Genomic DNA, 19804 nt, shown 5'->3' on the forward strand with positions numbered 1-19804 from the left:
TGGTAACACTTTATTTTGATGGTTCATTTGAGTATTAGTAATCTGTCTGCTTAATATCTGTTGATATGCTCCCTCAACAGACATTTTACTGACTATAAGAAACTTTGCAAGTACATGTCAGCTTACACTAACCCTAACCCCAACCCTAACCGCAACCTAACAGTCTACTAATGAGAATTGGTTGGCATGTAGATGTAATGTAACTTAATTTTAAAACTAACAGACCATCAGAATAGTGTGACCTAATCCTTTTATTTACTTTCCTTGGCGATGACGTAATGATGGCATAATGATGACGTATTTATTTTTCAGCTGTGTAAGGCTTAAATAAAAATGTTTTCGAATGAAGATAAGAGTTTAATCAAAGGTTTACGAGAACTGAAAGACTACAGTGCTTCACATTTTCTTAGTGAATTTCCGACTCAAAATTGGACAAAAGGTGGATTGGATTACTTGTTGCTGAAAATTTATCACACTGGATCAGTATGTCGTGTGGCAGGAAGTACATGCACTGCCCGTACTGTTGAAAATATCACCACTGCCCAAGACATTGTACTGAGCCAAAAAGATGCAGAAGAATTTAGATGTAAATTTCCATTAAAAACTCCACAGGTCCATATTTATAGTACAGTGCAAAATAGTATTTTTGGGGTGAACAATTCCTGTAATGTACACTTTAAATATAGTTGCAAATGTATTATTATTTTTTTTTACCAGAGCAATGATAAATGATCCAGAGTTTAGCTCACACACAATGTAGACTGCTGTTGTGCTCATTGTGTGAAGAGAAAAAGTGACCTAAGTGTTGAAGAGTTGGTCTTAGCAACTCAAAAAACAAATAAAAAAAACCTTAGCATGTGTGTGTATTTAATGCTGTTGTCTGTATTTGCCATCTTACAGTCATTCTTGGTTTGTGCTTTTAATTTCCAGAGCAGTCTTTCAGCAAATTTATCTCTTATCAACACCTCACAGAGCCACATCACAGATCACACGTTTACACGGGCTAAAATTATTACAGAGCAGATAATTGTTCAAACTCCTGCAGGGTGGCACAGTGAAAAACTGAGAACATGCAGAGCTTCAGTTAGACTTTGATATTCTGCTGGTTTTATCCTCACACATCACATCTTTGCGCTGTGGTTGAAATGGGCTGTCAGGGCTGACGGACATTATGCTTGTGTTTTATAGAGTAAGCTTACCGATGTCACAGTTGCGGCCGCGAAATCCCTCCTGACACACACACAGGTACTCGTTGGGTTCAGTGTTGGTACAAGTCCCACCATTCTTGCATGGCTGATGGTTCCCACAATAATTCAGATCTGTAAGTGTGAGAGAGAGAGAGAGAGAGAGAGAGAGAGAAAGAGAGAGGGAGAGAGAGAGAGAGAGACAGAGAGACAGACATTCTGACAATTAATTATCTTGAAATTGCTTTTCTCAAGTTTAAACAAACCAAGCAAAATTAATTCCAATTAATTAAATTTACATTTACATTTACATTTAGTCATTTAGCAGACACTTTTATCCAAAGCGACTTACAAATGAGGACAAGGAAGCAACTTACACAACTATAAGAGCAACAATGAATAAGTGCTATAGGCAAGTTTCAGGTCTGTAAAGTCTAAGGAAAGTATTAGTACTTTTTTTTGGGGGGTACAGTTAGTGGTATAACCAGAGAGGCAATTGCAGATTAGGAAGTGAAGTGGAGACTAAATAGTTGAGTTTTTAGTCGTTTCTTGAAAATAGCGAGGGACTCTGCTGTTCTGATGCAGTTAGGGAGTTCATTCCACCAACTGGGCAGATTGAGCATGAGCGTTCGCGAAAGTGATTTCTTCCCTCTTTGGGATGGAAGCATGAGGCGACGTTCATTCACAGAACGCAAGTTTCTGGAGGGCACATAGATCTGCAGAAGTGAGAGCAGATAAGAAGGAGCAAGGCCAGAAGTCACTTTGTAGGCAAACATCAGAGCTTTGAATTTGATGCGAGCATCCTAATTCTGGACTTTTGGTGCCAGTTAAAGAAATAAATGGTGTTTTATTGAAAGACTTTCATGTACAACTACTATATTTTAATCAAAGTATTAGTAGATTGTCTGTTTAAAGGGTTAGTTCACCCTAAAATGAAATTTTTTGCTGTTTTATTACAGATAACAGTTCAACCACAGAAGTCGCATGTGATATTGGGAAAATATGCCATATTGTTGAGTGTTGTGATACTGATATTTCTAACAATATTTCTAACTTGCAAAATGTTATTTTATCATCAATTTAAAAAGAATTATACATGTTATCATACTCAAATAAATGGGTAGTAGATATTTTTCTGAGCTAATAAAAAAAATTCAAGGTGCTTGTAACTTTAAAACACCACAATTGATGAAAATCTTCAGCGGAAATACTGATTCTTATTGGCTATTGTGACTTTCCTTTCTTGTCTCCCAGCATTAGCATTTATTTTCTGCTCCACGTTCACCATTCTCAGCTTTATGTTTAGAGGTGGATATAAACATAGTAAAGGCCGCATCTGATTTGTTCAGATATGGATAAACACCTATACATGAAGGACACAAATGCTTGAGACATAAAATGAATTACATTTATTGCACTTGCTGGCAATAAAGATATTATATATATATATATATATATATATATATATATATATATATATATATATATATATATATATATATATACATATATATAATTTTTGCGACAACAATACTTTTTCTATATATTGTGCAGCCCTAGTCACATGGACTATTTTTATAATGTCTTCCCTTTCTGAAATTTGAATGTCTTAAAGAGCCCCTATTATGGATTTTTGAAAATGACCTTCTATGCCGTGTGTACCAGCTCTAGATGAAGTGAAATATCCAGCTAAGGCTTAAATCTGGACATGCGCCATGTTTAAAACTATTGATTAATCTGAAAAAAAGAGTTGACTCAGAGTGGTTTAAATGAATCGTCGGGTAACGAATCTTCAGCTGTGTTGGCGTGATGTTGAATGGGACTCAAGCCTCATCCATTTGTAGTGTGCGCAGACCCGGGAAAATAAAAAAAAAAGGAAGACAAACATAGCAGATCCCAGTTGAATCATGTCGCGAAGACGCTGTGCTCTGAAGTGTGAGGGAAAGTTAGTGTTATTTTTCCTATCCAAAGATTGTAGGCTGTGAAGAGTTTTTTGCAATAATACCTCAGCATTATAGCTCCAGCTTTATGCAGTGTTCCCATCATTTTTCTGATGAGTGCTTCCGCAATCTACACACTTACAATGGGGGATTCATCAGCCGTTTGTTAAAGGAAGGATCAGAAAAGACTATTGAAGTTTGGGACTTTGTCAGAGCTTGAACTTAACAGTACACAGTTCATAGATCAGTTCCTTCCTCCATTTCACAAGTAAGTGTAAGTAAGTGCGATTAAGATGTTTGCCTACTTGTTTTCTCTAGTTATTCTCATATCATGTCTAAAATTCCATTGGAAACCCGAAGCGTGCCCTCTTCATTACGGATTTAAATGCGTTTGAGAGCTCGCAATCCTCTGCCATTTATTGTTGCTATGCCCACCGTCAGCCGTTCCCACACGTGCAGTGGTCAAGTTTCAAAATAGTTCAGATTTTTCCACTGTGTAGATTAATACTGAATGTGTGTCACTGTTTTTACTCATGATTAAGAATAGAGCAATGTGCAGGTGTTCAACTGCATTGGGCTCACACATACACTCTCACTCTAACTACTTCAGAACAGTTGACATGCAGTGATGGGCAATTCTCTCTGTCTCACGCTAAAGCAGTCAACCAATCGCAATAGACTGGGTCTTCGGACCAATCAGCGCAGATTAGCAACATGGTAAGGAGAGGTTATAATATTGTAAATAAATGCATATTGTAAGATAATTTAGGTGTTTTCTGACCTTGTATGCATATCAGCCTGTTGTTGGAGACCCCCACACCCAAAATATGACCTTTTTAACAGTTTAATAGGGGCTCTTTAACTCGTGTTGTCTATGGAGAGTCAGGGAGCTCAAATTTAATATAAAATATATTACCTTGTGTTCTGAAAATGAACAAAGATCTCAGGGTTAGAACATGAGGTTGAGTAATTAATAACATGTTTTTCTTTTTTTTTTTCATGAACTAGCCCTTTAATATTTACAGATATTTTACTGAATAGAAGTAGCATTGAAAGTCTGTCAACAAATTCTCAAATATGTTGTTTTGCCACATCTGAAACAGTTCACTTTTAAGTGGTAAATGAAAAAAATAAATAAATAAATAAAAATAAAGTATATATATATATATATATATATTTATATATATATATATATATATATATATATATATATATATATATAACACATAAAAAAACACATTAAAATATTATAAAACCATTTATTTTGCACTTTATATTAAGTGTCCTTAACTACTATGTACTTACATAAAAAAATAAATACAATGTATTTACTTCATTTATAATGTATTTGCGAACACTTGTGGTGCTTTTGAGTTGGGATAGAGGATGGGTTATGGACAGGTTTGGTGGCATGGGTAGGTTTAAGGGTGGGTTAAGGTGTAAGGGATGGTCAACAGTGTATTTACAAATGTAACTACAAAAGTTAATTACAGATGTAATTACATACATGTATTTAATCAAACATAAGTACATAATAAATACATGTATTTACAATAAGTGTACATTGTAACAAACTATTAATTCCTGTGTAAGTACATATTAGTTAAGGCCACTTAATATAAAGTGGGACCAATTATTTTAACATGTGATGCTGATGTAGTTTTCTATAAGGAATTACTTGATCTACTCTATTCCGGGTGGATAAAAACAATTGCCTCCCATTTTTTCCCCTTGTTAAATATCCTGTTTCACCGAGAAATGTCACATTATGGTGATACACTGTGTTATGCGTGTTGTTTCATGTTGATTCTAGAAATAAGAAACTTGTGGTGAGGACAAAACCAATGAAAATGTATCATCATTTAATTTTTCCTAGCAGAAAGAAAGAAAAATAAACAACCCTCCAACCAGCTGAGGACAAATTAAAGCCACATGATTCACATGACCAATTTCGCTCTCAAATCCTATAAAACACATTGATGCATAAACTCGTACTGTAAAAATCATTATTAAAGGGCTTGTTAGAAACATACATTATTAACTATTAAATCAAAAAGCAATGATAGCTATGTGAAAGCAGCTTTAATAATCCGCGATCCCCACATGCCACCACTTCTATCAATACAGTCTACTAACATCTGTAATCTATATGTGTATAATAGCTCACTAAAATAAACATTTACCACTAGGAACTGTTGCTTGTAGAAAAAAGATTTTTAAACAATTCTTTCAAGCACTTGGGGTTCCACGGACTCATGGGGCTGCACAAAATGCCAGTTTGGCCTAGACACAAATCGAGTTTGACGTCTAAGCCATTGTTTAAATGTAGGTTGTTTCATAAATCATGCAACATCTAACCAAGAATTCCTACAAGGTCACGCTTGAGGGGACGAGTTCAACTCAAATGGATTGTTTCCTGAAGATTTACCCACAGTGCTCAAGCATGCTTAACTGGAAGAGTTACAACCACAACATACAAAATAGACACTGAAATTAAAACCAGCACTGAGATGGAAAATGATGCAGCATTGGTAAACTGGCTACTGCGAGTTTAGAGGAAGTCTGTGTGACAGAATCATTGAGATCAAGCTGGAACCTACAGTAAAGTTCAGTAACCTTCAATTCATATGTCTGCACATGTGACCCTGCACCACAAAACCAAGTGTCAAAAAGTGTCAATGTTTTGATAATGAGATTTATGCAGGAAGGGCGAAGCATTGTCGCAACAGTCGCTGGGTCTGTGGTTCGAGCCTCGGCTCAGTTGGCGTTTCTGTGTGGAGTTTGTATGTTCTTCCCGTGTTCACGTCGGTTTCCTCTGAGTGTTCCAGTTTTCCCCACAGTCCAAAGACATGCGCTATAGGTGAATTGAATAAACTAAAATTGTTGTTGTGTTTCAGTGCGTCTGTGAATGAGAGTGTATGGGTGTTTCCCAGTACTAGGTTGCGGTTGAAAGGGGATCCACTGCGTAAAATATATGCTGGAATAGTTGGCGGTTCATTCTGCTGTGTCCCCTGATAAATAATGGACTAAGCCAAAGAAAAATTAATGAATGAAGCTTTCCATTGATCTGTATGTTATTATGACAGGAAAATATTTGGTCTATCATCTATTTAAAATTCTGGAAACCGAGTAATCAAAAAAAAAAAAACTATAAACTAAGAAAATTGCCTTTAATGTAAATGTTTTTTGATAAAAACAGTGTATTGATATATTTACTGTAGGAAATGTATAAAAAAGTCATGTAACATGAACCATTTAACATGTTTACAGTATGTCATGTTAATGCTCAGAATGCTCCTGCAAAAACATGGGGCATCCAGGGTGCATAAGCATCATGAAAAATGCTCACTGCCAATAGAAAACTACTTTAAAGGTTCAAGAAAGCCTCAAGTTTTAGTTTTTTTTTTAAAGATTTTAACAGATTTGCGTTGTTGAGCATCAGTTAAGACAATGTTCGCAGCTGTTAGCTTTAATTGTGGATAAACCTGTATAATTTTGAGATCTTGCGCAAATTGGCAAGAGGAGTGATGTCAGTTTCTCATTATTATTCACAGCTAAGTTTTCTTATCCTATGAGAAGATCCTGCTTCTTAATTATTCATGAGAGCACGTACTTTCTGAAGGCAAGGCAGACTTGTCAATCTGTGAGACCTAATGACTGCAGGTGAGACTGCATCTGTGCATGGCACAGGTCATATGTGTTTGTTTCTATAATCCACAGGGTTTGTTGCATGCTTTTCTCCCTGATTTTGTCAGGGTACAGCAAACCTGTTGGTTTGCAGCAAGCATTTTAGTCTAGAGAGCTGGACAAGAATTGGAGAATGGCAGAGTTTGTCTTTTATCAGTTGAGCTTGTTACCATTCAGACACATCGCCTATATCCCTGCTGCTGTGTTCAACTATGTTTAAAATTCTTTAGATTTCCAGCAGGGTTATGATTGGAATAAAGAGGGACCTACTTTGACACCTCTGCGCTCAACACCCATTATGAAGCTTTTTTCTTTTTTTTAATTCTGAGGTAGAATCAAACCGAAAGAGGAGGTATCATGGCCCTTTAAAATGGTTCCTCTCACCCCAAACAACATGTTTGATTTGATCGGGCCCTAAGCACCCATAACAATATCAAGCTGCAAGCAGCAGTTTGCCTATTTATAACATTGTGAATTTGTGCTGCAAAATCCACAATTGCTATCGTTTTATTATGCTATAATACTTTAGTATGTTTATTAATGTTGTTGTAGTTATTATTATTTAAAGAATTTTATTACAGCTCCTAAAACTCCACTTTTAAAATGCTCTTGTGTCTTAGTTGGCATTATCTTCAGCAGGTATGCTGTGTAAACTCTAATGGTAGACGGCTGCTTCTCACTCAGGGCTGTTAATGCTAATGTGGGAAAGATTGTCACTAATGGCCGGGGCTTTCCCCCTCTGATGTCATGTACATGTTTACCATTTGAGGCTGGCTATATTCACAGACTGCTGCTACACAACTGTGTTTAAACATTGTGTAAAAAAAAGCTTCTTGATAGGTAAGTTTTGCCTTTCAGCAAGCTTAAGGTTAGGAATTTTAAAAGGTCGGTGACCACTAATTTATGACTATGATCACTGACTATGTATATTTACTGTCCACCCTAAACACTACACCTTTATTCTTTCTGATTTTGACAGTATTGTAACAATGTGCTCCTTTTATAAAGCTGCTTTAAAATTATATTTATTGTAAAAAAAAGTGCTATACAAATAAACATAAAATAAAAATAAACATAAAACAAGAATAAAATGTTTTGAATTGTAATAGTATATGTATTTTTGGCTATTGCCATAAATATACATATGCAACATTAAACTGGTTTTGTGCTCTAGGGTCACACATGTTTAGTCTGTGTGTGTGTGTGTGTGTGTGTGTGTGTGTGTGTGTGTGTGTAAAATTCACATAAACGATAAATGACAAGTGCCTGTTTTAGCCTCCGTTTCCAAAAAGGCACTCGGCTCACATTCTGTTTACCCAAGACTATCAGCTTACACCTCTACAAAGCCCTGACAAAACCCCATGCGTGGGTCCAGATCTGCTAATCTGGATCAATTTACACAAACAGTGCCTTTGCTGTAAGCGGGGAGTGATATTCATGACTCTGTAAACCCTTGCTGTTGGGCAGAAACTCTTCTCAATTATCTTAAAAATTAAAGAAAAAATTAATAAAATATTTAAATTATATCTCAAATTATGATTATAATTATTATTAAATTATTAATTCATTTTATTTTTGGCTTACTAATTAATATATTTTTGGCTTATTAATCAAAGGTCGCCACAGAGGAATGAACCTCCAACTTATTCTACCTATGTTTCACACAGCGGATGCCCTTCCAGCTGCAACCCATCACTGGGAAACACTCATTCACTCATTCACACACATACACTACAGACAATTAACTTACCCAATTCACCTATAGTGCATGTCTTTGGACTGTGGGGGTAACCAGAGCACCAGAAGAAAACCCACGCAAACACGGGGAGAACATGCAAACTCCGCAAAGAAATGCCAACTGAATGCCAGCGCCTCAAACCAGTGAACTTTCTGCTGTGAGGCAACAACGCTACCCACTGCGCCACCGCGCTGCCCTATTATTATATTATTAAAATAAAAATCTGTAGATATTGAGAAACATTGAGAAACATCTTACATTATTTTTTTCCTATTACTGTTCCTAGCCTGCTGATTAACAATGTTTGATATTGATTAAATTGTTTTTACAGAATCATTCAAGAATTAAATACTCAATTGGCATCACAATAAATTATATAAATATATTATTTTTTTAAATGAATTTATAATAAAAAGAATAAAATATTAATAAAATAATAATTTTCCCAGAGATGGGTTGCAGCTGGAAGATCATCCGCTGCGTGAAAACTTGCTGGATAAGTTGGCGGTTTATTCCGCTGTGGCGACCCCGGATTAATAAAGGGACTAAGCCGACAAGAAAATGAATGAGTGAATTTTTTTTTTTTTTTTTAATAATTTATATAAATAATTATTTTTATAATTTAATTGGATAACTAATAAAATCTCTAGACAGACATAAAGGGTGACCAATAGCAATTATTTATAAAAATATATAAATGTGAAGATACAAAGTTTCTGCCTGACAGCAGCAACATTCAAATCAAGTACCATTTTGTGACATATTATTTATAATAAAACATGTTTAATGCAGTTAATTTGTAACAAAATCATAATACTTTAACACAAACTTTAACTCATAAAGTTTGACATTATTACTGTTTCATTCTGCTATCATCAGCTTTGAGTTGTCAAGACATGACAGAGATGGTTTTGTCAGGAACCCTGCACAGAAGTAAAGATTCATAAACTAATTTCGAGAGGAGCACATGATATGATTGTGCACCGCTGGCCACTCATCCATAATCAGTAATAATCCGATCAGAATGATCCTAACTTAATACAAATGGATCACTTTCTCCTTATTGCTCTATCTTCGTTTTGGAAGAATCCTCCCTTTCCACCCTATCTCCTCCTTTTTCACCCCTTCTAAAGGGGGAGCGATCAAGACCTACCTGATCTCGGATCTCCTGATATGCTTCTAGACCAGGCAGGAGACCTGGGCTTAAATATCTCCGAGCTCAGGGTTCTCTCCCGGGACAGCATGCCAAACCTGCTATAAATGCCAAGCATATCTATGTGGAACTCTTGAAATGATTGACTGACAGCTGATAATAGCAGATATTTCAGATAAAATATAGTGTTTTCCTATTTTATTGGCATCTGTCAAGTAGTATTTTATATGGCAGAGCTACTCCATCCACTTTATTGGGTTTGAAATAAAACTATTTTATTTTAAAACATCACAAATGTTTTTTGCCTATATTTTATTCTTTATACACAGTTAAAGTACATTTGGTATGTGTTTTCTTAATAATAATTCAGTTCTGCAAGGAATTATTACTTTCCGAAAAGTAAGAAGATATTTAAATGGCTATAAATTATTTGTATTTCAAAAAAATGCTGTTTATGGATAATAAATTATCCTCAACACCAAATCAGTAATTTATAATCATTGGTGAAGGATTGTTTAAGAATAAATCACATTTCAAAATATAATGAAATAGTTTTAAGTATTTATTATATTTTATCGTTGTGATGCTTTTTTTAAATCAAATACACCCTTGCAAACATTTATGATTTCTTTCAAAAACATTTAAACACTTATTAATGTGTACAACAACACGGTGACTCAGTGGTTAGCACTATCACCTCACAGCAAGAAGGTCGCTGGTTCGAGTGCCAGCTGCGTCAGTTAGCATTTCTGTGTGGAGTTTGCATGTTCTCCCCATGTTGACGTGGGTTTCTACCGGGTGCTCCAGTTTCGCCCACAGTCCAAAGACATGTGCTATAGGTGAACTGAATAAGCTAAATTGTCCATAGTGTATGAGTGTGAGTGAGAGTGTAAGGATGTTTCCCTGAACGAAGTTGCAGCTGGAAGGGCATCTGCTGTGTAAAACATATACTGGATAAGTTAGAGGTTCACTCCACTGTGGCGACCCCAGATGAATAAAGGGACTAAGCCAAAGGAAAATGTCCTGACATATGTACTTTAATTATTAAACGTCTTACAAGCATAGCCTATTATAATATTTGGAGTCTTTAGTCTGCTATTTTAAATAATCTTTAGTGAATTTTGTTAATATTTGCAATTATAGCAACATTTGAATAACAATTACATCAAAATTTGTAGCAATGTAGTTCTGCTAAAAGCAAAGGTCACAGCTGTCATGTTGGGTGTGTTAAAAAGATGCACTGTGTGATTATCTCTTCCAGTGTGAACCATCTTCAGAAACCTGTATTTGCCTTCTGTCTTTAAATATGCGCATATATTACAACAACAAGTGTCACACGCAACACTTTTTCCCTTCCTAAAAAAGCAAGTGAATGTGTTAACACGCAAGCTAAACAAAATGAATTAATCACAAGCAAACTGACTGATGGCCCTGATAATAAGAACTGGCATTTTTGCAGAAAAAGCCACCAGCACATTTCTTCATGTTACAGGTGTCATCTCACCTTTGTCACAGAGCAGGCCGCCCCAATTAGTGTCACACACACACTTCCAGGGTTCAGTGCAAGTGCCATGATCACACCCCGGAAACGTCTCACACTCATCGCACAGATCACCCTTCCAGCCATAATGACACCTACACACACAGAGAAAGAAGTTGCAACATGAATCAAGTGCTAAAAAAGACATAAACAAAAGCCATCAGCTTGTGAATACACATTGCTCAGCATTTATTAGTACACCCTTCACAAATGTCTCATTTAAATTCATATTTTCTATTAAACTTATTTTCATGTACAAGCAGCCGCAGCCATTTGAAACTTTTTGGCTCGAGACTTCCGGTCTCATTCACTTACATTTATTTTTAGACATTAAAAACAGCTTGTTATGCTGCTTGATGTTGCAAACTGATGTTTTCTCATTGTTTTATTCTGTTTTTTCTGTATAGTCATGAACACACTTGTTTGTAGAGCAAGTAGTTTGACCATTTTCTAAAGTTTATTATTTCCAGTAATTTCTCCCATAGACAACTGAAAAAGGGAAGTTCTAAAACAATCGCAAAAACCAGCGCACTTCCACATTGAAGAATAAGGTCAACAGAATGCTTTACAGTATTGTATTTGTGCATATATACAGTAGAAGTCAGAATTATTAGCCCCCTGAATTATTATTTTTAATTTATTTTATAGTTATTTTATTTTTGTCATGATGACAGTAAATAATATTTTACTAGATATTTTTCAAGACACTTCTGTACTGTTTAAAGTGAGATTGAAAGGCAGGTTAGAATAATTAGGTAAGTCATTGTATAACGATGGTTTGTTCTGTAGACTATCAAAAATTTTTTTGCTTAAAGTAACTAATAATTGTTCCCCAGAGATGGGTTGCGGCTGGAAGGGTATCCGCTGCGTAAAAAACTTGCTAGATAAGTTGGCGGTTCATTCCGCTGTGGTGAACCCGGATTAAAAAAGGGACTAAGCTGACAAGAAAATTAATGATGAATGAATGGGGCTAATAATTTTGACCTAAAAATGATTCTTAAAAAATTAAAAATGCTTTTATTTTTACAGAAATAAAACAAATAAGACTTTCTCCAGAAGAAAAAATATTATCAGACATACTGTGAAAATGTCCTTGCTCTGTTAAACATTATTTGGGAAATATTTAAAAAAGAAAAAAAATTAAAAGGGGGACTAATAATTCTGACTTCAACTGTAATAGATCAGACAGTACTGAAGCTAAATCTGGAGCTTATCTAACAAAATAACTTATGATAAATGTCTGAAAATGAGTTGCCCAAATTTACATGTCAGGCAAAAATATTACAACAAATTTTTAAAAAGAGTAAAAACTTTTGTTGAAATTTTGTTGTTGGTCATTTATTTTTGCAATATTTCTACTATTGCAATAATACTTAAATGTATATCTTTCTATTTGTAAAGATGTTTGGTGACAAAAATATCATATATATATATATATATATATATATATATATATATATATATATATATATATATATATATATATATATATATATATATATATATATATATATATATATATACAGTTGAAGTCAGAATTATTAGCCCCCCTGAATTATTAGCCTCCCTATTTATTTTTTTCCCCAATTTCTGTTTAACGGAGAGAAGATTTTTTTTAAACAAATTTCTTGACATAACAGTTTTAATAACTCATCGGGGAAATTTTAAGGAGCTAATAATTTTGACCTTAAAATTACTTTTAAAAAAATAATAACTGCTTTTATTCTAGCCAGATAACACAAATAAGACTTTTCCTGTTAAAAAAAAAATTTGATCAGACATACTGTAAAAAATTCATCAAATCATTTGGCTAATATTTTAAAAACAAAAACAAAAAACAAAAACCAAAGGGGGGCTAATAATTCTGACTTCAAATGTATATCTGTTAAATTTTTTTTTTTTTTTTGCGCATATATATTACCTATATTCTTTGATAAATAGATACATTTTCAAATTGAGGTGTACTCATTTGTGCTGAGCACTGTACTGGTATGCGTGCATCTTATTTAATATTTCCAATCCCACAAAAATGTGTAACTTTTTTAGCAATTTTTTAGGGGGGTTTTCACCTTTGTAATATAGGACAGTACACTGTAAAAATGTAACAATTTAATGCACTTTTTGTGTTGCTTTTATATGTTTTTATAAGTTAATATGGTTTCAACAACATTTTTTTAAGTTATGCAAACTTTAACTTAATATTATATAAAGTATTATATATTATTGATATTATATAACTTAATATCAATAAAGTTTGATTGAAAAAATTTGAAGCAGCAAGTTTTTTTTTTTTTTTTTTTTTTATAGTGTACAGTTGAGACAGGAAAGTGTGGGGAGCAGAATCGGCAAATGACCTCAAGCCAGGAATTGAACCCGGGTCAATTTTAACACCTCAGTGCTATATGTCAGTGGACGTATAACTTTTCGATTTACTGACTGCTTTTAATCTCATTCATACTTTTAGTAAGATTTCCTCATCCCTAATGACAGTTGGGTTCATGGGTGGGGTTTGGGGACATGCCTCCTTTTAAAAATATATATGTTTTCATACAAATTTGATGAATTAGCTTATTTTTTGACAATCTGTAAAATAGTTATGTTTCCTCATGAGGTTGAGCTGAATATTTCCGACTCACTTGCACTCTCCGGGCAGATCACAGGAGCCGTGGTCCAGGTGACACCCCTGCTTACACACCGCTGCAATAAAAAATACACACAGATGATTTATGTTGATTTTTTTCATAACACTCATCAGACAAGCAACTTTGGTTAGGTGCAAAAAAAAAAAAAAAAAAAATTGTGATATGCTTATAGACCATTTCAATGTGGTGGTGTTATTTGCCCATGAACATGTTCTGATTGTCAAATTATTTCATAACTATAACGAGGCAATTCAATCATAATTTTACTTTAAAACAGCTAATATAACAAATTATTAATATGAAGACCTTATTGGATTTGCTACAGAAATGTTGTTGATTCATTTTGTCAGAAGTGACAAACTAAAAGTTATTATTGTATGTTACATATTATATTACAATATATTGTTTATGTTTATATATTCTAAATACAAGTTCTGTTACTGTTTTGGAACACAATGGCTTTTAGACAACCTCATGACTAACATAATGATACTAACACCAAAAAACTTTCAGTATGATTTTACAGGGATTACACCCCATTCACACTGGGCGTCAGCATCAATTCACTTTGAATGGGTGACGTCAGGCGTTGCCGAACTGCATTGTGTATCCGTCTGCGCCGCTTCAGAGGCGTTGCTCATTGCAAAAGTTGACGGAACTGCAGCCAATCAGATCGTTGCATGCAAATACACCAGCTAAACAGTGGCCTATTGCTGACTGAATTTCATTGGCTGAAGCTGCTGTGACGGTTGCGTCAGCCACAACTTCAGACACGCCTTCAGTCAAGCGTTAACGCTAAAGCCCCGTGTGAATGGTGCTTTAAGATATTATTTGTCAAATGTTCAGGTCCAACACCTCACATTTTATTATTCCTTTCCACACAGGTGTTATGTCTTTAAATAAATCTTCAGAAAGCTGTAATGTATTTGCTCATTACAAAGACATTAAAAATTGTTATATTTCTTTCTGTGTAAAGAGAAGCAATTTTAAGCAGAACTGCCATTACTCTAACCAAGACTTACATCAATAGAAATTAAGAAATGCACAATTTTACCTGCTGATTAGGGATGTGTGTGTGTGTGTGTGCATATATACATATTTTTTACGGATTAATTCAATAATGAAACACAGCGGTGTTACTCTGAAATGCTCACAAATCATCCACCTACAGCGTATACAACCACCTACAGGTGTATTTATCCGGCTTATTACATGACAATTAGACACAAAACACTGGTCCGAGCTTTATTTTTTTACTCTTTAAATAAATGTAAAGATGACAGATAACTAAAACGGCTGAACGGAGCGTACACTAACCTATTCACACACAAGATGGTGCCACAACAATCAAGAAAAGCAGTGTAAAAGACAAGCATAAAAATATGCATATGACGTTACTGATAAATTACCAAAATACCCAGATGAAAGAGTTATTCGTTTTAATGGTTGTTATCTGGGAATAACAAACCTTAAAATGTTGTGATAGACCGATCAGAATCACATATTCCAAAAGGCTATGCAATAATAGCCTTTAACATTTACCTGACAATGCTAACTTACAACAATAAATAAGATTTCCTCATTAAAAAAAAATAAGATTACACATCTATACAGAGAATACTAAAAACTGCTAAATGTAGCAAGTCATAAAGTGGCACTCAATTGTTGTTAGCATAGCTTTCTAAATGGTTTGGCTTAGGGTTTGGTGGTAATACGGGCTCTTCCTGATCATAAGAGACACTGTTAGGATGTGTTTTCTCAGAGGAGACATTTCTCTCTCCCTTCATTCATTCTCTGCAGAAAAACAGATTTGGCCTCTATGGAATGTTGGAAGATCATCTGAATAAATAATCCAGCTGCTGAAATCTTAACTGTCAAAAGCACAAATTAACTGTTGAATTTGTAGTTGTGAATGTTCCCACATTTAAACTTGGTATGAGATTGCTGTTTGTTGACATTCCCATTGATAAAAAACATTATTAATTCTGCCTCAGCAAATGGTATTTTCTACCATTTTATTACACACTTGTCTGCTGTTGTCCTGACTAGTTTTAAATTTTAGTTTTAAAGCAATTCAATGCAGCAAAAAGCAAACTAATCTAGTCTAATTGAAAAATTCATATTGGCATCATTGACTCTGTAATACAGTGGAGATATATAATAGAAAATAAATAATAAACTTTTTCTTTTCAGAATAGTTTTCATCGTTACACGACGCCACCAGCAAGAGCTTCAAAGTTGACGGAAGTCATTCAGCGAGCTCAGGTGACAGCAGTGTGTTGTGTTTTGGATGGTTTAAGCATCAAAAAGAGTTAAAATCAGATCAACTTTATGGTAATGAGCGATGATGTGGCTCAGTGACAACCTATTGGAATGTACAAATCGTCCTGCTTTAGAGGGTTCCACATTAGTTACACATTAGTTCCACTTCAAGCTGCTTCCATGTTCTACTTTGCCGGCATTTGCCCATTAGCGTCTCTGCAACAAAGTGATGTCAGGCCGCACGAGTTGCTGTTTCTGTGTGAAGTCAAGAAAGAGATCTAACTCTGTGCCACCGCATAACTATAGATGTGGTAAAAAACAATGAGAATATATATAATATACTTTTACATTCGAGTCTTGATTGGGAGGTAATGTCCGATTTCCGATCACATGATTGGATCTGGACATCCCTAGTAACAATTGACAACAACCTATAAACATGGTGGATGCGTGAAATCAACAGTTAATTGGAGAGGCTTTGATTAAGGTGTTCGAATTATTGTTAATTTACATCTAACCTACTGGAAAATGTTTCTGCAGTATGTATTTCATCTGCAACAACAAACAGGTGTTTGGTCATTGAATTATGAATGAATAATTATGAACACACCTGAGATTTGTCTGCATGAAAGACTTACAAATGTCAGATTATTGTGCTATTGCAATTCTAGTATGGTAGAAAATTAAATATGGAAGGAATAGGGATAATGTGACTACATTTTTTGACATTTTTGTTACGAGGCAACAGAACTGTGCATTAATGAGGAAATAGTATGTCCCCAAGATTTCATACTCTTCTGTTACACACTTCACAGTATGTATATTTCATTCACAAAATAGAACACACTTTTAGGATGCACTGTAACTAGGCCAATTGAGATGTAGCAAATATGTTAAGCATGTGAACACAATGCCCAATCAGTGGCATTTAAGAACGTGGTATGATTAGTACTAAAATCAATACTTTGAGAACTGAAAAAAAACTTTTATTTTGATCAAAATTAAAGAACAGAAATGACTGTAGCATAAAACGATGACCGGAGAAAACTGAATCACAGCGCTCAAAAACTAGTAGAAATAGTTCTCGACCAGCTTCTCTCTCTATGGCTGAAAGGCTCATCTCTGTGGTCTCTGTGGACAACATGTTGTCAAAAGGGTTTCAGTCACTTTTGGCCATGTGCACATATACAATGGTAGTTTTTGTGAACACAGATATTTTTGGAGTTTTTCCCTCCATTGGAAAAAGAAAATCTCACACACAAACGTTTTTTTTTTTTTTCTTTTTAAATTGGTCTACATGAAAATGCAAAAATGATGCGCTGTCATAAAGTCATGTTGCAATACAGAAACCTCAAAAAAGGTTATTATCGATTCTTGTTGGCTGTCAACATGACATTCCAGCCATTGTACACTGCAGGGTTTGTTTGATAATTAAAGAAATTACCAGCAGCTGCCAGATTAACACCAATAACTGTGAAAAATCTGAGTGTCCTCTAATTTTTCCAAATATCTCATTTAACCTGCGCTTCAGAACAAATGTTTATGTTAATGCTTAGTTATTTTTCTCCTGTTATGACAACTTCAAATAGGACTAAAGCACAGTTTTAAAATTCAGTAAATTATAGTATGTTTTGTAATTTTGATCTCCCCAATAAATATAAATTTGTGTGAATTGTATATAACAAATGTTCAACTGTTACATATTTCTGTGAATGTCCTGAATATCACAGTAGATGGAGATGCTGTGCTGGCTTCACTCACCCTGTCTGCACTCTGCTCCAGTCCAGCCCTCCTTACACACCTTGATACCAGAAGCATCACAGTCGAAATGGCCAAAGAAGTCGTCTCGTGCTCGGCAGAGTTTGTTGCAGAGCGGGCCATAGTAATTGGCATCGCATCGGAACCGAAGCCTGTATTCCAGAGTGAATGTTCGGCCGTGATGCCGGAAAGACTGCCACTGCTCACCTGGGTTCAGCATTGATGACAGAAGCACGCGCTCTATCAATTCCTCCCGACCTGAGGGGGGCAGCAAACAGAGAAAGCAGATTAAAACAAAACTAAATAAACAGCATTTCTATTTTTCCTTTCCAGGACATGAAAAAAAGCTAAACTCTACTTATCAAATCTTCTTAGTATTTTGTGTTGTTTGGTTTGTGATTTGCAGGTTGCCTGGTTGGTGACTTTTGAATTAGGTTTCCCACCTGAGGCTCTTTATGTGGGATTCATAAAGACTTTGTTTTAAATATATTTTGTTAGTTATGTTTTTTGTTAACACGTGACTTTTCTTTACTATTAAGACTGTGTTTGAGCCAATCGTAACAGTCACAGTTAATTGTTTACCAGTACTATATTGATTAGAATTCAAATGATTTTAACAAATTTATTATCAGTACAGATTAAGATGCTTTTTTACTTTTTTTATTTGTTTTCAAACCAATCTTAAGGGTCCAGACAGCAAAGTTTAAATCCTGTTTGACTTATGCAAAACATGTCCCACAAGGTTTAAGAGAGCAGCAATACCCTTTAAAGGGTATTGACACACATTCGACCACTTGAAACGTGTCTCCATTATTAAAGCAATCTGGCTGAATATATGTGACTACCTTTTGAGGTGGACACAAGCCACAAGCAACAAACAACTTAAATATTGCCACTTCTGATCAAATCAATAATAATAAAAATAATATTAATAATAATAATAATAATAATAATACAGATTTTTTATGACGTCATGCACATGTTTTGACAGCTAATCTGCAGGTGATTTGATGCTTCACAAAACTTGCAGACACCTTTACTTATACCAAAATGCTTTTTTTGATTAATTTAAACAGGCAGTTATTCCTTTCGCCGATTAAGAAACTTGGCCTAATCTTTGTGGCAATATAAATTTATATTATCTATATATAACTGAAAAGTTGTAACCTTAAAATGTCTTGGTTTCCTGAGCCCTGACGGTCTCCAAAGTAATGCAAATTATCAGTTTCGCAACACAGCTGTATCTATTGTCTTCTCTGTCTCCAGAGCATCATTTGCACACTGTTTAATGCTAAAATGTATCGTTAATAGGCACTTATATACTGATGAGATCAGGCCTGAATAGGTTTGTTACCCTGCTGACAACAACACTTAATTTGCATGCTTTGTTTGACTGACCCCACCATGACTGTCCCTACCTACATGTATCAAATGTATTTAAACTAAATGTCTGTTGTACCAATTGAGAGTTTCTTTCGATGACGCCACAGCCATGTTGACTTCTTCTTGTTAAAATAATTCTGCTTTGAAGATACCGAAAGTTGTCCCTGTTTTTTTGGGCTCATCTTAGAATTTCACAACAGTTTGGTGCTGTGAGCCAGAGTACAGAAATTCCCAACAGTTTTTGGTGCCGTGACCCGGATTAGAGAAATTCACAACAGCTTCTATAATAAAGTAGAACTAAATAAATTGCAAAATACTGCGTGTTGTGTATCATATTTAACAAACCGTTTACTACAATTTTTTTGCAATTTTGCTCACATGGATAATTGAATATTAATCACTTGATGTCATTACACTGCTATGCTGTTAGCCAATCGTTGCATTGCTGGACATGATTTCGAGGATTAATAGATCTGTCCTTCACAACACATGCAGTGAGCTAAGCTCAGTTCATTCA

At 34.8% G+C, this 19804-nt stretch overlaps 1 protein-coding gene across 1 annotated transcript in view; it reads right to left on the reverse strand.

Annotated features, from left to right (window-relative positions):
* Nucleotides 1–19804, reverse strand: part of LOC100535882 (uncharacterized) — a 120139-nt gene that overhangs the window by 14046 nt on the left and 86289 nt on the right. Inside the window, exons 4-7 of the mRNA XM_003200473.7 lie at nucleotides 17908–18162; nucleotides 13879–13939; nucleotides 11207–11337; nucleotides 1200–1319 (exon numbers count right to left, since the gene is read on the reverse strand). Coding sequence (XP_003200521.2) covers nucleotides 1200–1319; nucleotides 11207–11337; nucleotides 13879–13939; nucleotides 17908–18162 — 567 coding nt within the window. The remainder of the gene's footprint in view (nucleotides 1–1199; nucleotides 1320–11206; nucleotides 11338–13878; nucleotides 13940–17907; nucleotides 18163–19804) is intronic.

Source organism: Danio rerio, chromosome 18 (assembly GCF_049306965.1).
Source record: "Danio rerio strain Tuebingen ecotype United States chromosome 18, GRCz12tu, whole genome shotgun sequence".
Taxonomy (NCBI): Eukaryota; Metazoa; Chordata; class Actinopteri; order Cypriniformes; family Danionidae; genus Danio; species Danio rerio.